The 20,790-nt window shown below is 39.9% G+C and overlaps 4 protein-coding genes across 4 annotated transcripts; 3 read left to right on the top strand and 1 right to left on the bottom strand.

Annotated features, from left to right (window-relative positions):
- The first annotated feature begins 3,348 nt into the window (after positions 1-3,348).
- LOC106582325 (gamma-crystallin M3-like) lies at positions 3,349-4,484 on the top strand. The gene is made up of 3 exons (XM_014165307.3): positions 3,349-3,430; positions 3,810-4,052; positions 4,140-4,484. Exons 1-3 carry the CDS (start codon positions 3,419-3,421, stop codon positions 4,416-4,418), a joined length of 534 nt encoding a protein of 177 aa, XP_014020782.1. The 5' UTR covers positions 3,349-3,418; the 3' UTR covers positions 4,419-4,484.
- A 4,379-nt stretch (positions 4,485-8,863) lies between these two features.
- Positions 8,864-9,792, top strand: LOC106582324 (gamma-crystallin M3-like). Its single transcript, XM_014165306.3, has 3 exons — positions 8,864-8,947; positions 9,084-9,323; positions 9,445-9,792. The coding sequence occupies exons 1-3, from the start codon at positions 8,933-8,935 to the stop codon at positions 9,733-9,735; spliced, it is 546 nt and encodes a 181-aa protein (XP_014020781.3). The 5' UTR covers positions 8,864-8,932; the 3' UTR covers positions 9,736-9,792.
- Positions 9,793-14,666: 4,874 nt separating this feature from the next.
- On the top strand, positions 14,667-15,916 carry LOC106582321 (gamma-crystallin S-1). Its single transcript, XM_014165302.1, has 3 exons — positions 14,667-14,721; positions 15,181-15,423; positions 15,569-15,916. The coding sequence occupies exons 1-3, from the start codon at positions 14,713-14,715 to the stop codon at positions 15,845-15,847; spliced, it is 531 nt and encodes a 176-aa protein (XP_014020777.1). The 5' UTR covers positions 14,667-14,712; the 3' UTR covers positions 15,848-15,916.
- Positions 15,917-19,471: 3,555 nt separating this feature from the next.
- Positions 19,472-20,481, bottom strand: LOC106582319 (gamma-crystallin M1-like). The gene is made up of 3 exons (XM_014165301.3): positions 20,400-20,481; positions 19,924-20,175; positions 19,472-19,804 (listed from the first exon to the last, which is right to left on the bottom strand). Exons 1-3 carry the CDS (start codon positions 20,406-20,408, stop codon positions 19,520-19,522), a joined length of 546 nt encoding a protein of 181 aa, XP_014020776.1. The 5' UTR covers positions 20,409-20,481; the 3' UTR covers positions 19,472-19,519.
- Positions 20,482-20,790: the final 309 nt, after the last annotated feature.

The following is a 20,790-nucleotide window of genomic DNA, read 5'->3' on the forward strand; positions in this document are numbered from 1 at the left end:
GAAAAGCCAACTGACATTTACTCTTGAGGTGCTGACCTGTTGCACCCTCGACCACTACTGTGATTATTATTATTTGACCATGCTGGTCATTTATGAACATTTGAACATCTTGGCCATGTTCTGTTATTTATGTAGCCCTTCTTACATCAGCTGATATCTCAAAGTGCTGAACAGAAACCCAGCCTAAAACCCCAAACAGCAAAGTGGTGCAAATACTTATGTAAATTATATATTTCTGTATTTAATTTTCAATACATTTACAAACATTTCTAAAAACATGTTTTCACTTTGTCCTTATGGGGTATTGTGTGTAGATGGGTGAGATTTGATTTTTATATATATTTTGAATTCAGGCTGTAACACAACAAAATGTGGACTAAGTCAAGGTGTATGAATACTTTCTCAAGGCACTTTAGGTCCTTAGTGATACGGACACTGTTCCTTTTGTCCAGGTGGGAAATGGCAGTGTGGAGTGCAATAGAAATTGCGTCATCTGTGGATCTGTTGGGGCGGTATGCGAATTGGAGTGGGTCCAGGGTGTCTTGGATGATGATGTTAATGTTAGCCATGACCAGCCCTTCAAAGCATTTCATGACTACAGATGTGATTGCTACGGGGCGATAGTCATTTAGACAGGTTACCTTGGCATTCATGGGTGCATGGACTATGGTGGTCTGCTTGAAACATGTAGGTATTACAGACTGGTCAGGGAGAGCTTGAACATTTTTGTGAAGACACTTGCCAGCTGGTCAGCGGATTATCTGAGTACGTGTCCTGGTAATCCGTCTGGCCCTGCGGCCTTGTGAATGTTAACCTGTTTAAAAGTCTTACTCATATCGGCTACGGAGAGCGTGATCACACAGTCATCCGGAACAGCTGATGCTCTCATGCATGCTTCAGAGTTGCTAGTCTCGAAGCAAGCATAGAAATCAGTTAGCTCGTCTGGTAGGCTCGCGTTACTGGGCAGTTTGCTGCTTGGTTTCCCGTGATAGTTTGCATCCTCATACGAGCGTCAGAGCCGGTGTAGTAGGATTCGATCTTAGTCCTGTATTGACGCTTTGCCTGTTTGAGGGTTCATCGTAGAGCGTATCGGGATTTCTTATAAGTATCCGGATTAGTGTCCCGCTCCTTGAAAGTGGCAGCTCTAGCCTTTAGCTCAGTGGGGATGTTGCCTGTGTAACCGATGTGAAATGGCTAGCTAGTTAGCGGTGGTGTGCGCTAATAGCGGTTCAATCGGTGACGTCACTCGCTCTGAGACCTGAAGTTGTTCTCCTTGCTCGGCAAGGGCTTTTGTGGCGCGATGGGTAACGATGCTTCGTGGGTGTCAGTTGTTGATGTGTGCAGAGGGTCCCTGGTTCAAGCCCAGGTTGGGGCGAGGAGAGGGAAGGAAGCAACACTGTTACATTGATGCTGTTGACCCGGATCACTGGTTGCTGCGAAAAAAGGAGGAGGTCAAAAGGGGGGTGAGTGTGACCGATGTGAAATGGCTAGTTAGTTAGCGGTGGTGCGCGCTAATAGCGTTTCAATTGGGTGACGTCACTCGCTCTGCGACCTTAAGTAGTTATTCCCCTTGCTCTGCAAGGGCCGTGGCTTTTGTGGCGTGATGGGTCACGATGCTTCGTGGGTGTCAGTTGTTGATGTGTTCAAGCCCAGGTTGGGGTGAGGAGAGGGACGGAAGCTAAACTGTTACACCTGTAATCCATGGCTTCTGGTTGGGATATGTACTGTACATACGGTTACTATGGGGACAATGTCGTCGATGTATTTCTTTCTATTGATTTTTTTATTGATTTTTTAAAATTAACCCAGTGAAAAAAATGGCTATTTTTGTTTTTACTGCTTTTTGTTACATATACATGCAATTTACATATTTACATTTTACATATAAGATGCACTTATTAATGAAGCCGATGATGGATGTGGTAAACTCCTCAATGACATCGGATGAATCCGGTGGTCAACCAAATACCAGGGGCGCAACTTTCACTGGGGACAGGGGGGGACATGTCCCCCCCACATTAGGAGATTGCATTTTTGTGCCCTCCAGGTTTATCATTGGAATGTGACACAAAATGAGGCAACGGTGTGCTTTAGGACCATGCGAATGCCTCCGAGCGGTCGGGTAGGCTATTATGTCCCCCCACTTCTAAAACCAAAGTTGCGCCCCTGCCAAATACAAACACGCTAAGAATGTGTAGCTCAAATATCTATGTAAATCATGCATTGATAGAAGTCAATGATAGAATTGTGTGAAAATGTTTGATCCATGTCATCAAGTTGTGATTCAGCCCTCAGTTGAGAAAATGTACCCAAAATGCTGGAAACCAGCAGCTCTGACGAGTCATAGATAGTGACTTAGTCATAGATAGTGACCTCCCTCGTCTCTCCCCTCATCTCATGTTTGAAAAAAGCTAGGTGTGCCCACAAGAGGATTGTTAAGATGATAGGTTGTACATGACTGGCAGACAGGTCAGGAGCCAACAGAAGCATACTTTGCTTGAAACAGGTGCTTCCCTCAGAACATGTGGAACGTAGACACTCCTCTTTACCGGCCCTTGACATTGGGGATGTTTTGGCCATTTGTAGGCATGTGGGTACTTTTGAATAAGTAACTATGAAAATGTTGTAAGTATCAAAATGTTGATGGTTGGTTTAACATACTGTAGTACCTTTGTCAAAGGTATACGAAAATAAATTGAAGACTCATAAATGCATTTTTAAACAGTGTTTTTTACACTGCTGCTACTCACTGTTTATTATCTATGGATAGTCACTTTACCCCTACATACCTGTACAAATGACCTCAATTACCTCGACTAACCTGTACCCCGCACATTGACTTGGTATTCCCCCTGTATATAGCCTCATTATTGTTATTTTATAGAGTTGCTTTTTTTTTACTTCAGTTTATTTAGTCAATATTTTCTTAACTCTATTTTCTTAAAACTGGGCTTGTAAGTAAGCATTCACGGTAAGATCTACACGTGTTGTAGTCGGCACGTGTGATAAATAAAAATTTATTTGATTTGAGATTCTGAAGTACAGTATAGCATTTGTCCCCCCCAAAAAAAAATTCATTCAAAAAAATAGGACTGCTATTAAAACAGACATGACAGGGACTCATTTCAGAATGCCATTCCTGAAATCGAAGACCATTTGGCCTAAAACTACATGTGTGCATCTAAATTACCCTCAACATTGCTTTTAAGGCAGAAAATTCTCATTTGTCCCCACTTTTGACTGTACATAATAATGCTTTCCCGTCTGTGGTGACAAACAGTGGGAGCAACCATTGCATAGCATACAGCTGACTCATGTGTTTCATACAATGGAACCAGAGATTCTTTGGATGTCACATCAGGTATAAAACAAGCTGCAGACCGGCATAGCTATAGCATCGCTCAAAATAACCATAAACATGCAGGGAAAGGTGAGTTAATATTGTTATTTGCGGTTTAGTGTTCATGTGATCTGATTATTACTGTATATAGAGTAATGCAGTGGTTTTATAGAATATATATATATATACATTAAATACAGTAATAACACTATACAAACATCAAAATTCAATGCTTCTACATCTGCATTGCTTGCTGTTTGGGGTTTTAGGCTTGGTTTCTGTATAGCACTTTGTGACATCAGCTGATGTAAAAAGGGCTTCATAAATACATTTGATTGATTTGATTGAATAATGCAGTCCAGTGTAAAGCATTGTATTATAACCACCAATTAAAGGAAAGTTCTACACAGTTCTGAACACATTCTGGTCACATATTCTTCTGGCTAATTGCAAGAGTATTTGTTTTCAGATCATCTTCTACGAGGACAAGAACTTCCAGGGTCGCTCCTATGAGACCAGCCAGGATTGCCCTGAGCTGACCTCCCACCTGAGCAGGTGCAACTCCTGCAGGGTTGAGAGCGGCTGCTTCATGGCCTACGATCGCAACAACTACATGGGAAACCAGTACTTCATGCGAAGGGGCGAGTACCCTGACTACCAGCGTATGATGGGTTTCGATGACTGCATCAAGTCCTGCCGTAACATCCCCATGGTATGAACCACCATGATACATCTCAGATTCCAACACAGTTTAATGTTTATAATAAACTAATCCCATATACAAAATGTATGTTAACAGCACAGAGGAAACTACAAGATGAGGATCTACGAGAGGGAGAACTTCGGAGGTCAGATGCACGAGATGAGCGAGGACTGTGACTCCATCCAGGAGCGTTACCGTATGTCCGACTGCCAGTCCTGCAACGTGATGGACGGCCACTGGCTGATGTACGAGCAGCCCCATTACAAAGGCAGGCAGATGTACATGAGGCCTGGAGAGTACAGAAACCTCAGGGAGATGCAGGGATACAATGGAATGAAGTTCAGTTCCATCAGAAGGATCACCGACTCCTGTTAAATTCACAGGCCCACCTGTTCAGTGAAACGGTTGATTTTTAAATAAAAAAGTTTTTTTCTTATTTAATATCAAGTCTTTTGTCTTGTTCTGCAAAAATCCACAGAGGCCTAATACAACACATTTTTACCAATCCAGTCGTGTCCTGCTTTGTCCTGATTCAAACACTTTCCATAAGTGGTTGAAACTACATTGATCCTATACTCCTTTTGCTTTTGAATAAAATCATCACATTTTGCAAGGCACGCCAATGCATCACTCTACTACTGGAGCCCAATGTAAAACTAGAGACCCATGATTAGATACAAAACAAAGAGTAGGAGAAAGTGTTGGAAGTCGTAATAGAACTATCAATGCATAGCTTTTACCTAATGGATGTAGCTAATGAAATGTATATTTTATAAAATGTTTGGTTGCATTTCCTTCCATATTCCTATTTAAAAAGGTAAAATGAACCAGTCAGTGTCTGACCCAAAACATGAACCTGTAGGGACAGACAATACTGAACACAGTATGATATATGACTTTAATCTGTCTTAGTGTTTCTGAGAAATGGCGCTGGGCCAGTAACCGAAAGGTCGCTGGTTTGAATCCCAGAGCCGACTAGGTCAAAAATCTGTCGATGTGCCCTTGAGCAAGGCACTAAACCCTGATTGCTCCTGTAAGTCACTGTGGATAAGAGTTTCTTCACTGATTAAATAATAGGGTAACTATGTAATTGTATTTAATGGTTAAATAGTAGTGTGTTTATGTGCCATCAAAGGTTACGATGCTTTAGTGTATGCCAAACCTACAAAAAGCATTTAAAAATGGAGGTTATACACTTTTTCCCTTTCATGTTTGTTTAATATTAAGTTTATTATGTTAATGCTCAATATACCGCTTAAAAAAGGCTTTTTATATTTAAAACACACCTGAATGGATGGACCTGGATTTTACACACTTCACACCTTTTTTCTGGGTTGAACTTTTCCTGTTCTCCTGTATCTTGCACACACAACTTTGTGTTTGCAAAACTATTGTCAGATACTAGTTTTCAAATGAGATAGATAAGGAAATTATCAGGCACAACAAATTACTCTGTTGTCTATGTGTGAACATTGACCATTCACCATGCTGAAATACTGAAACAAAACATCAAACTCCCTACTCCCATGTCACAAAATACACATTCCCTCAAACAAGACCAAGCAAGAACTTCACTTGAGTTTTGGCTTTGAATGATCTCCAATTTGTCCACCTGGGGTCTGACCTCTCCCTTTCCCAGTTGGTTACCCAAGTATCTGGTCTCCTACCTTGCAGACTCTGTTAAGATGCTTGAGGTGGTCTTCCAAGGTATGTCTATAAATGGTAATGCTATCCAGATACAGTTGCACTCAGAAGTTTACGTACACCTTAGCCAAATACATTTAAATTCAGTTTTTCACAATTCCTGACATTTAATCCTTGTAAAAATTCTCTGTCTTAGGTCAGTTAGGATCACCACTTTATTTTAAGAATGTGAAATGTCAGAATAATAGTAGAGAGAATGATTAATTTTACCTTTTATTTCTTTCATCACATTCTCAGTGGGTCAGAAGTTTACATATACTCAATTAGTATTTGGTAGCATTGCCTTTAAATTGTTTAACTTGGGTCAAACGTTTCGTGTAGCCTTCCACAAGCTTCCTACAATAAGTTGGGTGAATTTTGGCCCATTCCTCCTGACAGAGCTGGTGTAACTGAGTCAGGTTTGTAGGCCTCCTTGCTCACACATGCTTTTTCAGCTCTGGCCACACATTTTCTATAGAATTGAGGTCAGGGCTTTGTGATGGCCACTCCAATACCTTGACTTTGTTGTCCTTAAGCCATTTTGCCACAACTTTGGAAGTATGCTTGGGGTCATTGTCCATTTGGAAGACCCATTTGCGACCAAACTTTAACTTCCTGACTGATGTCTTGAGATGTTGCTTCAAGGTCTGTTAATATTGTCAGAAAAGGCCAAAGACTATTAATAATAGCATTTATGGGCATCATTATGTGCCAGGCAGTTAACAAATGTTAAATTGGTACTGAATTACTCCCCTAAAAATTATTCCATGTAAATATCAGTGTAAAATGTTATTTACAGTGCCTTCAGAAAGTATTCACACCCCTTGACCTCTTCCACATTTTGTTGTGTTACAGCCTGTATTTAAAATGTATTAAATTTAGATTTTTGTCACTGGCCTACACGCAATACCCCATAATGTCAAAGTGGAATATACAAATTAATTAAAAATTAAAAGCAGAAATGACTTGAGTCAATAAGTATTTAACCCCTTTGTTATGGCAAGTCTAAATAAGTTCAGCAGGAAAAAATTGCTTAACATGTCACATAATAAGTTGCATGGACTCACTCAGTGTGCAAAACTTGTGTTTAAATAGTTGTAATGAATACCTCATCTCTGTACCCTACACATACAATTATCTGTAAGGTCCCTCAGTTGAGTAGCACATTTCAACCACAGATTCAACCACAAAGACCAGGGAGGTTTTCCAATTCCTCCCAAAGGGCACCTATTGGTAGATTGGTTTAAAAAAGCAGACATTATATATCCCTTTTAGCATGGTGAAGTTATTAATTACACTTTGGATGGTGTATCAACACACCCAGTCACTACAACGATACGGGCATCCTTCCTAACTCAGTTGCCGGAGAGGAAGGAAACTGGTGACTTTAAAACAGTTTGAGTTTAATGGCTAAGATAGAAGAAAACTGAGGATGGATCAACAACGTTGTAGTTACTCCACAATAATAACCTAATTAACAGAGGGAAAATGCATCCTGTTTGCAACAAGACGCTAAAGTAATTCTGCAAAAAAATGTGGCAAAGCAATACATTTTTTGTCCTGAATACAAAGTGTTATGTTTGGGGAAAATCCAATACAACACATTACTGATTACCACTCTCCATATTTTCAAGAATTGTAGTGGCTGCATCATGTTATGGGTATGGTTGTAATCATTAAGGACTGGGGAGTTTTTCGGGGATAAAAAATATACTGAATGGTGCCAATGTAACAGTGTAGGTTCCGTCCCTATCTTCGCCCCAACCCGGGTTCGAACCAGGGACCCTTGCACACATCAACAACTGACACCCACGAAGCATCGTTACCCATCGCGCCACAAAAGCCGCGGCCCTTGCAACGCAAGGGGAAACCCTACTTCTAGTCTCAGAGCGAATGACGTCACTGATTGAAACGCTATTAGCGCGCACCACTTCTAACTAATTAGCCATTTCACATCGGTTACACCAAGCACAGGCAAAATCCTAGAGGAAAATCTGGTTCAGTCTGCTTTCCACCAGACACGGGGTTGAATTCACCTTTCAGTAGGACAATAACCTGAAACACAAGGCCAAATCTACACGTGAGTTGCTTACCAAGAAGGCAGTGAATATTCCTTAGTGGCAGAGTTACAGTGTTGACTTAAATCTCCTTAGAAATCTATGGCAAGAACTGAAAATGGTGGTCTAGCAATGATCAACAACCAATTTGACAGAGCTTGAAGAGTTATGAAAAGAATAATGGGCAAATGTTTCTCAATCCAGGTGTGGAATTCTCTTAGAGACTTACCCAGAAAGACTCACAGCTGTAATCGCTGCCAAAGGTGCCAAAGGTGCTTCTGCAAATTATTGACTCGGTATGTGATATTAAATTAGATATTTCTGTATTTCATTTTCAATAAATCTGCAAAGAAATCTAAAAACATGTTTTCACTTTGTCGTTTTAGGGTATTGTGTTTAGATATGTGAGAGAAAAAAATCAATTTAAACCATTTTAAATTCAGGCTGTAGCACAAAATGTGGAAAACGTCAAGGGGTATGAATACTGTCTGAAGGCACTTAGTAATCAATCATATAGTTGCTACCGCTCCACTTTACTAACCACTACTAGAATGTTCTTGGATTCCAGATATACAATTTCACAATTTATGAATTGTATGCCTACAGTTTTGCTGGAGGAAAGAAAATTCCAACAACCATCTAATTACATTGGGAACATTAATATATTCATTTTCATCCACATTGATTCACACTGGGCAAGACCAGCTAATATGAAATCATGTTTTTCAGTCATGTGTTATATTTTTTCTAATGGACTGATGTTTGAATCATGATGCTACCATTTTTTGTGTTTTTCTTTAAATAAAAGATTGGAATCGTAATACCCATGAACAAATGTCAGTTAACTTAGTTGATATCTATGAAAAGTCTCAATATGAACAGTTCCCGCTTCTACTGTTATTCAACAGAAACAATAAAGGCATGGGCTCTCCTCACAAATGCACCCAGCCGGAAATAATGACCCTTTAATAATGACCCTTTAAAGGCCACTTTGTACTGTACAGGGAGGGGGGCCTCTATGCCATGTTGCTCTGTCAGGGGTTTGAACAATGGAACCACATATTCTTTATCGGTCGGCTCAGGTATAAAAGCGATAGGGGGACATACAGAAACTTGTGCAATCCTGAGACCAACACAGTAACCGCAACCATGTCTATGGGCAAGGTGTGTGGAGCTTTGATGAAACTGGACGTTTTAAGCAGAAGTTTTTCAAATTTGTTTATAACCATCAATGAATTGTACTGTACTGTTAGAACTACATCTAATTTTAATAAATGATGGTTTTGTTGTGTGTTTTTAGATCATCTTCTACGAGGACAGGAACTTCCAGGGTCGTTCCTATGAGACCTCCAGCGACTGCCCTGAACTGACCTCCTACCTGAGCAGGTGCAACTCCTGCAGAGTTGAGAGCGGCTGCTTCATGGTGTACGATCGTTCCAACTTCATGGGAAACCAGTACTTTGTGAGGAGGGGAGAGTATGGTGACTACCAGCGTATGGGCATGAGTGATTGCATCAGATCTTGCCGTAACATCCCCATGGTAAATATATTAAACCTGTTCATTTTGACTCCCATAGGCCACATGTACAACTCCAGCAAAAGCAATGTGATGGTATATTTGGAATGATTTGGTAAAACACTTTTCCCATATCCATTTACAGCACAGAGGAAACTTCAGGATGAGGATTTACGAGAAGGAGAACTTTGGAGGTCAGATGCACGAGATGAGCGACGACTGTGAGTCCATGACCGATCGTTTCCGCATGAACGACATGCAGTCCTGCAACGTGATGGACGGCCACTGGCTGATGTACGAGCAGCCCCACTTCAGAGGCAGGCAGATGTACATGAGGCCTGGAGAGTACAGGAACATGAGAGAGTTGAGCATGCACATGGGCTCCAACCCCATGAGGTTCAACAGCATGAGGCGTATTTTGGATTCTTGTTATTAAATTCACCAATTACTAAAATTACGAGTCTAAATAAAATCACCTAACTTTTAAATGAAAGTGTCTTTAATTTTCATTTGAGTCCTTGGTTTGAGGTAAAGGGGCATTCAGAAGAGACATCTGCATGTTCGTATGGTTCGTTTTCCCATACAAGTGCAATGGGAGCAGATACATTGTACTTCAAAACTTGATGTGGAGTTAATTAATGGTGTTAGAAAATGTTGAAAAATCCCAATCTGTTAAAACCACTGATCCTTATATATGGTTAATGTTGAAGTAAATGTTAAAGTACTGTCTATTCTAGTAGTAAGTAAATATTCTGTTGGAAATACTTTGTGTTACAGCTCCTGCTTCAGCTGCAATAGAAGCAACAACACAACACAACTGTGACACAACTCTAATTATTCATACTGTAAAGGATAGAAAATGAATTGTGGATATTTGTTGGGAATACATCTTGTGTGGATGTTTAAACTGCAATCTGCAGTTGTATACATTTTTGTACATTTAAATGAATGATATATACCCATTGATTCATGAAGAATGTATATTATAAATGCCCCATCAGAACCCAACATATAAGCTTGTTTTAACTCCTCTGTAAATGTAAACAAACACTGTATAGCCAAAGCATGGTTAAAAATATAGCGTTTATATCATATCATATCATGCATATCACATCATCATGAGGCGGCAGGAAGCCTAGTGGTTAGAGCGTTGGGCCAGTAACCGAAAGGTTGCTGGATTGAATCCCTGAGCTGACTAGGTAAAAACCTGTTGTTCTGCCCCTGAACAAGGCAGTTAACCCACTGTTCCTAGGCCGTCATTGAAAATAAGAATTTGTTCTTAACTGACTTGCCTCGTTAAATAAAAAATATAAAATTAAATGTACTGTTGATATCAGTGGATACATTTTTCAAGCCCATTCCCTCAGCTGTTTACCAAAGCAGATTGCCCCTTTAAACAGCTATGAAATATTATACATTTTTTATTGAAGTGAAGACTTATTGAAATAAACAGCTCCAAAGCTGAACCATTTATGCTCCACAAATACTGCCATCCTTACACACATACTGCCACTTAGAAAAGTCACAGGAAACCCAGGAGAGGGCAGCACCTCCACAGTATAAGAGCAGAGTGCTGGATTTTGGGCAGAGATGACAGGTCAATAAAAATTATTCAGTTGAATTATTGTATCTCCAACATGATGACTTTATAGGTTTAACCATTAGATTCAATCCTTATAGATTTGAGACTCATCCAAAGACTGGGATGCTGTTATGATTTCTAAATAATAAATTATATTTTATATACATATATTTTATTTTATATTTTATATCACATACAATTTGAATATCATAATCTACAGTGAGGGGGGAAAAGTATTTGATCCCCTGCTGATTTTGTACGTTTGCCCACTGACAAAGAAATGATCAGTCTATAATTTTAATGGTAGGTTTATTTGAACAGAGAGACAGAATAACAACAACAAAAAATCCAGAAAAACGCATGTCAAAAATGTTATAAATTGATTTGCATTTTAATGAGGGAAATAAGTATTTGACCCCCTCTGCAAAACATGACTTAGTACTTGGTGGCAAAACCCTTGTTGGCAATCACAGAGGTCAGACGTTTCTTGTAGTTAGCCACCAGGTTTGCACACATCTCAGGAGGGATTTTGTCCCACTCCTCTTTGCAGATCTTCTCCCAAGTCATTAAGGTTTCGAGTCTGACGTTTGGCAACTCGAACCTTCAGCTCCCTCCACAGATTTTCTATGGGATTAAGGTCTGGAGACTGGCTAGGCCACTCCAGGACCTTAATGTGCTTCTTCTTGAGCCACTCCTTTGTTTCCTTGGCCATGTGTTTTGGGTGATTGTCATTCTGGAATACCCATCCACGACCCATTTTCAATGCCCTGGCTGAGGGAAGGAGGTTCTCACCCAAGATTTGACGGTACATGGCTCCGTCCATCGTCCTTTTGATGTGGTGAAGTTGTCCTGTCCCCTTAGCAGAAAAACACCCCCAAAGCATAATGTTTCCACCTCCATGTTTGACGGTGGGGATGGTGTTCTTGGGGTCATAGGCAGCATTCCTCCTCCTCCAAACACGGCGAGTTGAGTTGAGCTCCATTTTGGTCTCATCTGACCACAACACTTTCACCCAGTTGTCCTCTGAATCATTCAGATGTTCATTGGCAAACTTCAGATGGGCATGTATATGTGCTTTCTTGAGCAGGGGGACCTTGCGGGCGCTGCAGGATTTCAGTACTTCTCGGCGTAGTGTGTTACCAATTGTTTTCTTGGTGACTATGGTCCCAGCTGCCTTGAGATCATTGACAAGATCCTCCCGTGTAGTTCTGGGCTGATTCCTCACCGTTCTCATGATCATTGCAACTCCACGAGGTGAGATCTTGCATGGAGCCCCAGGCCGAGGGAGATTGACAGTTCTTTTGTGTTTCTTCCATTTGCGAATAATCGCACCAACTGTTGTCACCTTCTCACCAAGCTGCTTGGCGATGGTCTTGTAGCCCATTCCAGCCTTGTGTAGGTCTACAATCTTGTCCCTGACATCCTTGGAGAGCTCTTTGGTCTTGGCCATGGTGGAGAATTTGGAATCTGATTGATTGATTGCTTCTGTGGACAGGTGTCTTTTATACAGGTAACAAACTGAGATTAGGAGCACTCCCTTTAAGAGTGTGCTCCTAATCTCAGCTCGTTACCTGTATAAAAGACACCTGGGAGCCAGAAATCTTTCTGATTGAGAGGGGGTCAAATACTTATTTCCCTCATTAAAATGCAAATCAATTTATAACATTTTTGACATGCATTTTTCTGGATTTTTTTGTTGTTATTCTGTCTCTCACTGTTCAAATAAACCTACCATTAAAATTATAGACTGATCATTTCTTTGTCAGTGGGCAAATGTACAAAATCAGCAGGGGATCAAATACTTGTTTCCCTCACTGTATATGTAGATATGCATAATGCATAATGTAGATATGCATAATGTAGATAAGCAAAATGTAGATATGCATAATATAAATATGTATACATTTCTAATAAACAAAGAGTCGACTAATACTAAATAACATGTAAAAATAGACCAATTAGATGTAATGAATAACAAACACATTGTTTATATACAGTACTATGCCATGATGCATTTTAATGATGTGCATTAGGAAGCAGAGAGCTCATATATCAACCGCTACAGAAACATTTAAATAACGCTTATCTAGCTAGAATAAAGCTGTCAACCATCACAAGATCTGGCATTGACAAATAGCCTGGGGAATTTGGCCTAGGTTCTGCAGCTGTAGTCACTACATGTATGTTTCCTTACCTTGAAAGCAAAAGCCTGTTTTGGTTTCTTTTGTAGCCATGGACATTAATATTTGCTTACCAAAAAAAATGAAACCGCAATCTCTCTAAATTTTATTTTTAACATCGAACTACTTTGATACCAAGTTGTGATTGTCTATCAGCTGACAGAGTTGTTGCAGAGAGGAATCAGAAGGGGTTGTGGAAGCAGTTTGCTATTTGAATACATGAATGGTGACCATGATGGTACACAATACAGTTGAACAGTTTGTCCTGTTCAAATTCACAGTCATTCAGGTTTCATTACGTACTTCTGGAAATGACTGGAGAATCGGGAAGCAGCCATTCATTACAGTCAAAATGAGTCCCAATGTAAATATTCAAGGTCACTCTCCTGTTGGCCACTAGGGTCACTCTCCTGTTGCCTATAGTGTAAAACTCTATCAATACAGTCAATCACATGACCTGGGTTGTTGGCCACACCAGCAGCCCCTCACTTGGCTGTGGATCAACTGAGACCAGAGGTGGCACGAGCACAAGTTTGACTGGACATATTCCAAAACCTCACCCCTGAAACAGTACGGAAACCACCAGGCAAGGGGAGTCAAATCTGTCCTTTTCTATAATCCATCATATTTTTATTATATTTTGCAGTGTGTTTGAAATGTTCATGGATTATATTTGTATGTAGCTAGAGATTCAGAAAGTAGTACATGTCAAACAATACTGGTGATATTTGTGCACATCTGATCATATTTTACATTCACTCCAGTGAAAGGTGAATCACATAAATCAATTAATGTGTATCTGTGAGGACCTACTTTTAAAGATCAAATAAATGCTTGATAAATCAGTTTTGCGTTGGGTATTCTGTCATCAGCTTTGGGTTGGGTATTCTGTCATCAGCTTTGCGTTGGGTATTCTGTCATCAGCTTTGGGTTGGGTATTCTGTCATCAGCTTTGGGTTGGGTATTCTGTCATCAGCTTTGGGTTGAGTATTCTGTCATCAGCTTTGGGTTGGGTATTCTGTCATCAGCTTTGGGTTGGGTATTCTGTCATCAGCTTTGGGTTGGGTATTCTGTCATCAGCTTTGGGTTGGGTATTCTGTCATCAGCTTTGGGTTGGGTATTCTGTCATCAGCTTTGCGTTGGGTATTCTGTCATCAGCTTTGGGTTGGGTATTCTGTCATCAGCTTTGCGTTGGGTATTCTGTCATCAGCTTTGGGTTGGGTATTCTGTCATCAGCTTTGGGTTGGGTATTCTGCCATCAGCTTTGCGTTGGGTATTCTGTCATCAGCTTTGGGTTGGGTATTCTGTCATCAGCTTTGGGTTGGGTATTCTGTCATCAGCTTTGCGTTGGGTATTCTGTCATCCGTTCTTTAAGTTACTAGATCTTGTTTTGCCGCTGATAAACACGTCTATTACATGAGGGGTTAATTAGCACCATTGAAGCCTTTGTGTAGCGAACAAAAAGGTCATTCACCCTGCTGACAAAGAAAAACAACTATCTTTTGTAGTTTGGCAGCCGTGCTGTCTTTTCAAAAAGGCTGACATCTAAAGTTAATTGATCAACATATCAATGTCTCTATTCCTAGAGGGTATAAAAAGGGCCATGGTTCGCCTAGTCAGTGTTGCAGTGTGACCAAATTTAGCCAACACAATGGGAAAGGTAAGGATTGTTGTTTCGCTGCACATATTTTGTCCCGTCGCACGTTCTTGTTCACTGTTTGTCTGACAGAACACAGAACAATGAACACCTGCGAGAGATCCTTTGCATTGAACAAAACTGAATGGGGTTGTTTTACCAGCCATACACATGTTCTTTCCATTGTTCATACAGATGTAGGATCTTAATTTGACCTACATTGTCACAGCAAAATAATCCTGCAGCAACAGGGTTTGAACGTTTAGTCCATAATGTCGCTTAATTGGTGGTTAGGCTATTAGCTGGCAGAAAGTAGGCTACATGAAAAGCGCCATACTGTTAATATAACCGTGTGTTAGTGTGGATTTGCAGAGAATTTATGTAAATCACGAAGCTTGGTGCTTGAAAAATCTCAGAAACAAAAGAATGACAAAATTAAGATCCTACATCTGTACACATGTTTACTTCGATTACTATTTTTAGATAATCTTCTACGAGGACAAGAACTTCCAGGGTCGCTCCTATGAGTGCACCGTCGACTGTGCCGACCTGCACATCCATTTCAGCCGCTGTAACTCCATACAAGTGGAGAGCGGTAGCTGGATGGTCTATGAGCGCCCAAACTACATGGGCTACCAATACTTCCTGAGAAGGGGAGAGTATCCCGACTACCAGCGCTGGATGGGCTTTAATGACTGTGTGAAATCCTGCCGCATGATTCCTCAAGTGAGCCCATATTCCTCTTTCCTGGTATACAAGTTAACCCATCATTGATGTAGGTAGTAATAAACATGGTAAATAAAAATGAAACTTGAAACTTAATAGTAAAGAAACTGAATGAACATAGCTGTCTTCTCTTCCTTGTCCTCAGAATCAGGGAGCTCACAAGATGAGAATCTACGAGCGCTCTGACTTTGGCGGTCAGATGTTGGAGTTTGCCGATGACCTCCCTTCCCTCTATGATCGATTCCAGTACAATGATATCCACTCCTGCAATGTTATGGAGGGGTATTGGCTCTTCTATGAGCATCCCAACTACAGAGGCAGGCAGTACCTCCTGAGGCCTGGCGAGTACAGGAGATACAGTGACTGGGGAGCCATCAGTTCAAGGGTTGGTTCAATCAGACGTGCTGTTGCTCACCCAAACTGACAGGCAATTGATCATCAACATGAAACTGAGCCTAACATTTAAATTAAATAAAGTTAGGTCCACCTGCAATCCTATTGTCTTCTATAATGTTCACGCAATAAGTATGAAAACATGCTACATACTGTCCCATAACCTAGTATACACCATGCAAAGTTTCAACACATTTGTTGAATCGAGGCATTTAATAGTTTTACGTCTTATACTGTCATTTTGAGAGAAAACTGATGGTCATATTCATTGTCCAAATACAAAATTATAGTCAATAAAATAATGGTTTCTATTTTCAAGCCATTTATCCAAAGACGTAAGAATGGTTACCTCACTCTCCTAAAATACTTTTTACTTCTAAAGTAAAACCATAAAACTATCATTTGAGATCAGAATTTTAACACCCACTGTGTTAAATGTAACACTTTCTTAGTGTGTACTATATATTTCACCCACCGAAATAGTGTCAAACCAACACTTTTCAAAAGGTTGATGAACTAACCCGCCAAGAGTGTTGTGTCCCTAACACCACAGGTGTTGCAAATTCTGACTTAAAATTAACACTTTATTAGAGCTGATGCTGTTACACTTTCTCAGTGTTGGGGAATTAACACCTGTGGTCTTGCAGTAACTTGTGGGGGTGTTTTTTTTTTTAACACTGTAGGGTTAAAGAGTTATTTTTATTTCCCAGGGTGCTTTTCGAGCACATTTTTGAGATTCTAGTACCACCCATGACTGTATTTGCTAATGACAGAGATATCATTGTTGCATTTGATAACTTTCAGTCCTGTAGTCTTCACCAAATGAGTGCCTTTGTCATAAGAAATACATATTTTTTTTTATAATACCATACTTTGACAACCAAGTTTTACCCTAACACAGTGGTCTGAAACACCTGGTTTGCAGGCCACATCAACAAGTCATATTATGCTGTCTTGCAAAGTGTTGTAAAATTCCTATTGTAATTCAGACAGAGTCAAGATATCCAACTATTGGAACTTTTAATCACCCACAATCTGCAGTTAGGTTGACTGCCAAGGAGGTGAAGATTGATAAATGAGACTATCTAAACCATCTAAACTGGAACAACCGTCTCAATAATGGGTGAAATAAGTCAAACCACTTACAGATTGGATTAGTTTAGAAAAATGTGTTTTATTTATCGTTGTGTAGTTTAAGATCAATTAATCAATCATTGTACATGGAGAAATATAGATATTAAAAGAAACTGTTCTAAAAAGCAACCTGAAACAAAGCATGCTGGGAAATAGGATAATGAGGACCCTCCCATGTCTTTTTCAATCTGAGAGAAAAATAACTCAACACAGTCGAGTAACAAATCAAATTCAATCAAATGTTATTTATCACATGCGTCGTATACAATAGGTGTAGACCTTACAGTGAAATGCTTACTTGCAAGCCCTTAACCAACAATGCAGTTTTAAGAAAACACCTAAAAAAAGTAAGAGATAAGAATAACAAATAATTAAGTAAAATAACAGTAGCGGGGATATGTACAGGGGAAACAACAACCCCATGTGGTGTTGATTCCACTGTGATTCAAACAACACTTATTTTATTCTCTGCAGGTGGGGTCAATTTAAATCCCACTGGTGTTAACCCCACTAGAATCAACACTCAAAAATAACACCGTTTTTACCTCAACACCAAGATTTGAACACCTGCACATTTGTTGAGCACCAGCAACTCTCAATACCTCAATGTGAGTGACAGAGAGAACACAAAGACTCATTCAATAAAAACGTGTACATCAAGCACAATTCTGCACAACATAACAGTTAAAACAGTTTAGTAAACTGAATTTGTTTCTGGATACTGTATAAAAAAAATATATACCCCACTGTATAACTAACTCTACACAATATTAGCTTTATTTTTTTAAATCATTTCTCTATTCAAATTTGGTTCTTCATCATCATGAACCACACTCTGTCAATTAAGCTGGCTTGATAAGTAACCTTGCCAGAGACCTGAACACTTGCTTTAGCTCCCCAAGCTAATGCCAAGGCATTATCTCAGCAAGCTTAAACTGTGGAGAATGGCAACCAGTCAGTCACAAACACACATAAAACTGTTCTGAGCACATTTTCCTTCTTGGTCTTCAACCTCCCTCTAAGCCCATTTTGAAAGTTACATAAATACGGCAATATCTCACATTCGTTTTTCAGCCAATCCGCAACCCAACACGTTTTATTATTCTAAATAGACTTGAAAACTTGATTGGAATTTGAGGACATGTTCTCAACTGGTTAATTGTATTTTTATTTTATTTTTTGTATTTTATTTTGTATAGCCTACTAATCAGACCAATATCTATTTGTGCAGTTAGATGACAAATCAAAGTTTAATTTGGTGTTCCTGCTGTTCTCTTTAGCCAGAATCCTAACAGAATCTTAATTTGATCTCAATGCACAATTTACACAAGTCTGAGCTTAGCACATGGTCCTGAGGTTAGGATTTGGGCCTTTATGTATGCTGTCCCTTAGTAACATAAATATGGTATGCCATTTCTTATATATGTTGACTAGCTACATCCACAGTTGTGGGCCTTGAGTTGAGACATAAAGGCATCATCTTCCCATGTGATGTGTGCAATAAGCACTCTGGGTAATTAGGTACTCCTCATAGGAATATTTTACTCCCTTTCGAATTGTATGGAACGAAACAGTGTCTGGTCTAGTGGTAGAGCTACCCATTCCAGACCAGGCATACCCGCTGGAAACGGGGTTACGAATCCCGACTTGGTTGTTCTCATCTGTCATGTATGTCTCCCACTGTCGATACACAATATATTAACCAAAATAAAAATATATATATTTAAAGAGTTACATGGAATGTAATTAATTAAGGCATTTTCCAGTTGTCTCCATTAACATGTTCTTAAGGTTTACTTAAAGAAATGTAAAAAGGGGCAATAATTCGTTTATAAAATGGGAATGAATAGTTTATAGAGCAGATAAATAAACAGTTATAACACATAAGTTTGAAATTATGTGATTGTTATTTTGGCGCGTGCGAAATAGTGATCTCATGTATGATTGCAATGTTATTGAGTACTACTGAAATGAATACCAGTGCAGCCATGCAAGCTCAGGCAACCAGCTGAAAGACAAGCACATTATTTCAACCATTCTACTATAATTATCTATGAACTAAATAACTAACATTTTATTAACTACTTATAACCCCCTTCTTTAAACAATTTTTAGTGTGCCTTAAAGTCTTTAAAAAAGCAAAAGCATTCAGGTATGACCAGGACTGCAGCTTGCACAATGTAAAAGAGTTGCTTGAAGACTTTTCACCATACTACTTACAGTATACTCTACATGTACATTTTCATGTAATCACTGTGGTAAAATTTACCAGACACTCTTATCCAGAGCGACTTACATGAGCAATTAGGGTTAAGTGCCTTGCTCAAGGGCACATTGACAGATTTGTCACCTAGTCGGCTCGGGGATTCAAACCAGCGACCTTTCAGTTAATGGCTCAATGCTCTTAACCACTAGGCTACCTGCCACCCATTTACAAAGCTTCAGTGATGTTAAATATGGTGTGCAATTTGTTTTGACGGAAGCTGAATACCAGTAGATGAAAATCGGACAGACAAATGAGTTATGAAAGATCTTCAATTATTTTATTACCTTGAACAATTAAATACATTTAATTGCACATATCAGTGATACGCCTCATGCTCATGAACCTCATGCCTCCCATTCCCATGCCCATCTCTCTGAAGTTCCTGTACTCTCCAGGCCTCAGGTACATCTGCCTGCCTCTGAAGTGGGGCTGCTCGTACATCAGCCAGTGGCCGTCCATCACGTTGCAGGACTGGCAGTCGGACATACGGTAACGCTCCTGGATGGAGTCACAGTCGTCCATCATCTCGTGCATCTGACCTCCGAAGTTCTCCCTCTCGTAGATCCTCATCCTGAAGGATCCTCTGTGCTGTAATGCATTTATTTATTTATTTACATTATTTTAGGATGTTTATGTTCTTTGAAAGTTGTTCATCCTAAAATAGGAAATTGCACAATAATGTATAAACGTGAGATAAGGTATCTTACCTGGGGGATCATTCTGCAGGACCGGATGTTGTCAAACATCATGCCCATGCTTATCATGCGCTGCATGTCAGGGTACTCTCCCCTCCTCATGAAGAACTGCTGGCCCATGAAGCTGGGGCGCTCGTACGCCATGAAGCAGCCGCTCTCCACCCTGCAGGACTGGCAGCGGGACATGTAGGAGGAAATGTCAGGGCAGTCGCTCATGCACTCATAGGAGCGGCCCTGGAAGTTCCTGTCCTCGTAGAAGGTTATCTATAGGAAAAGGGGTGACATATTTGTTTTATTCTTGAAATGGCAAAAAGGATGTACTGTACCGTAATTTTATTTTTAGACACTGGTAATATTGGATTACTGATTCCTATAATACATAGCTAAATAATGTTTCTGTAATATTATATTTACAGAATATAGGATGTACATTTTACTATTGTAAAACTGTAGCCTATATGTAGATACTGTGAGTCTGCTCAGATTACCTTGCCCATGTTGGTGGTTGGTAGTTGACAGTGGATCAGCTTGTACTTCTACCAGCCACTCTGTGGTAATTTTATACAGAAACCAGAGGGCCAAGGTGTGTTGTTATTCAAATGTCCAAAGCTGATGATTGAGCAGTATGACGGCTTTTGCTGAACAGGGCCTATGAAGTGTAACAAAGGTTTTCATCCATACATTTCTGGCAGGGATGACCTGTGTTGTCGGTTACATTATAAGCATAACTTTTGTGTACACGTATCAGTAAGAATGTTCTTTGCATTCATTGTGGTCTGGTAATCGAGGATGTACAGTAGAGAACCTGAGATGAGGTTGATTTACAGTACACATCCCAGTTGAACAGATAGAAACCAATATTACTTTTACAGTTATAGT

Source organism: Salmo salar, chromosome 21 (genome assembly GCF_965601325.2).
Source record: "Salmo salar chromosome 21, fSalSal1, whole genome shotgun sequence".
NCBI lineage: Eukaryota > Metazoa > Chordata > Actinopteri > Salmoniformes > Salmonidae > Salmo > Salmo salar.

Bases quoted from the DNA above. Each gene is read 5' to 3' on its own strand.
- LOC106582321 (XM_014165302.1), top strand. The intron at 15,424-15,568 runs GTGAGCCCATAT...CCTTGTCCTCAG, and splicing joins CCTGCCGCATGATTCCTCAA to AATCAGGGAGCTCACAAGAT.
- LOC106582319 (XM_014165301.3), bottom strand. The intron at 19,805-19,923 runs GTAAGATACCTT...AATGCATTACAG, and splicing joins CCTGCAGAATGATCCCCCAG to CACAGAGGATCCTTCAGGAT.
- LOC106582325 (XM_014165307.3), top strand. The intron at 4,053-4,139 runs GTATGAACCACC...GTATGTTAACAG, and splicing joins CCTGCCGTAACATCCCCATG to CACAGAGGAAACTACAAGAT.
- LOC106582324 (XM_014165306.3), top strand. The intron at 9,324-9,444 runs GTAAATATATTA...ATCCATTTACAG, and splicing joins CTTGCCGTAACATCCCCATG to CACAGAGGAAACTTCAGGAT.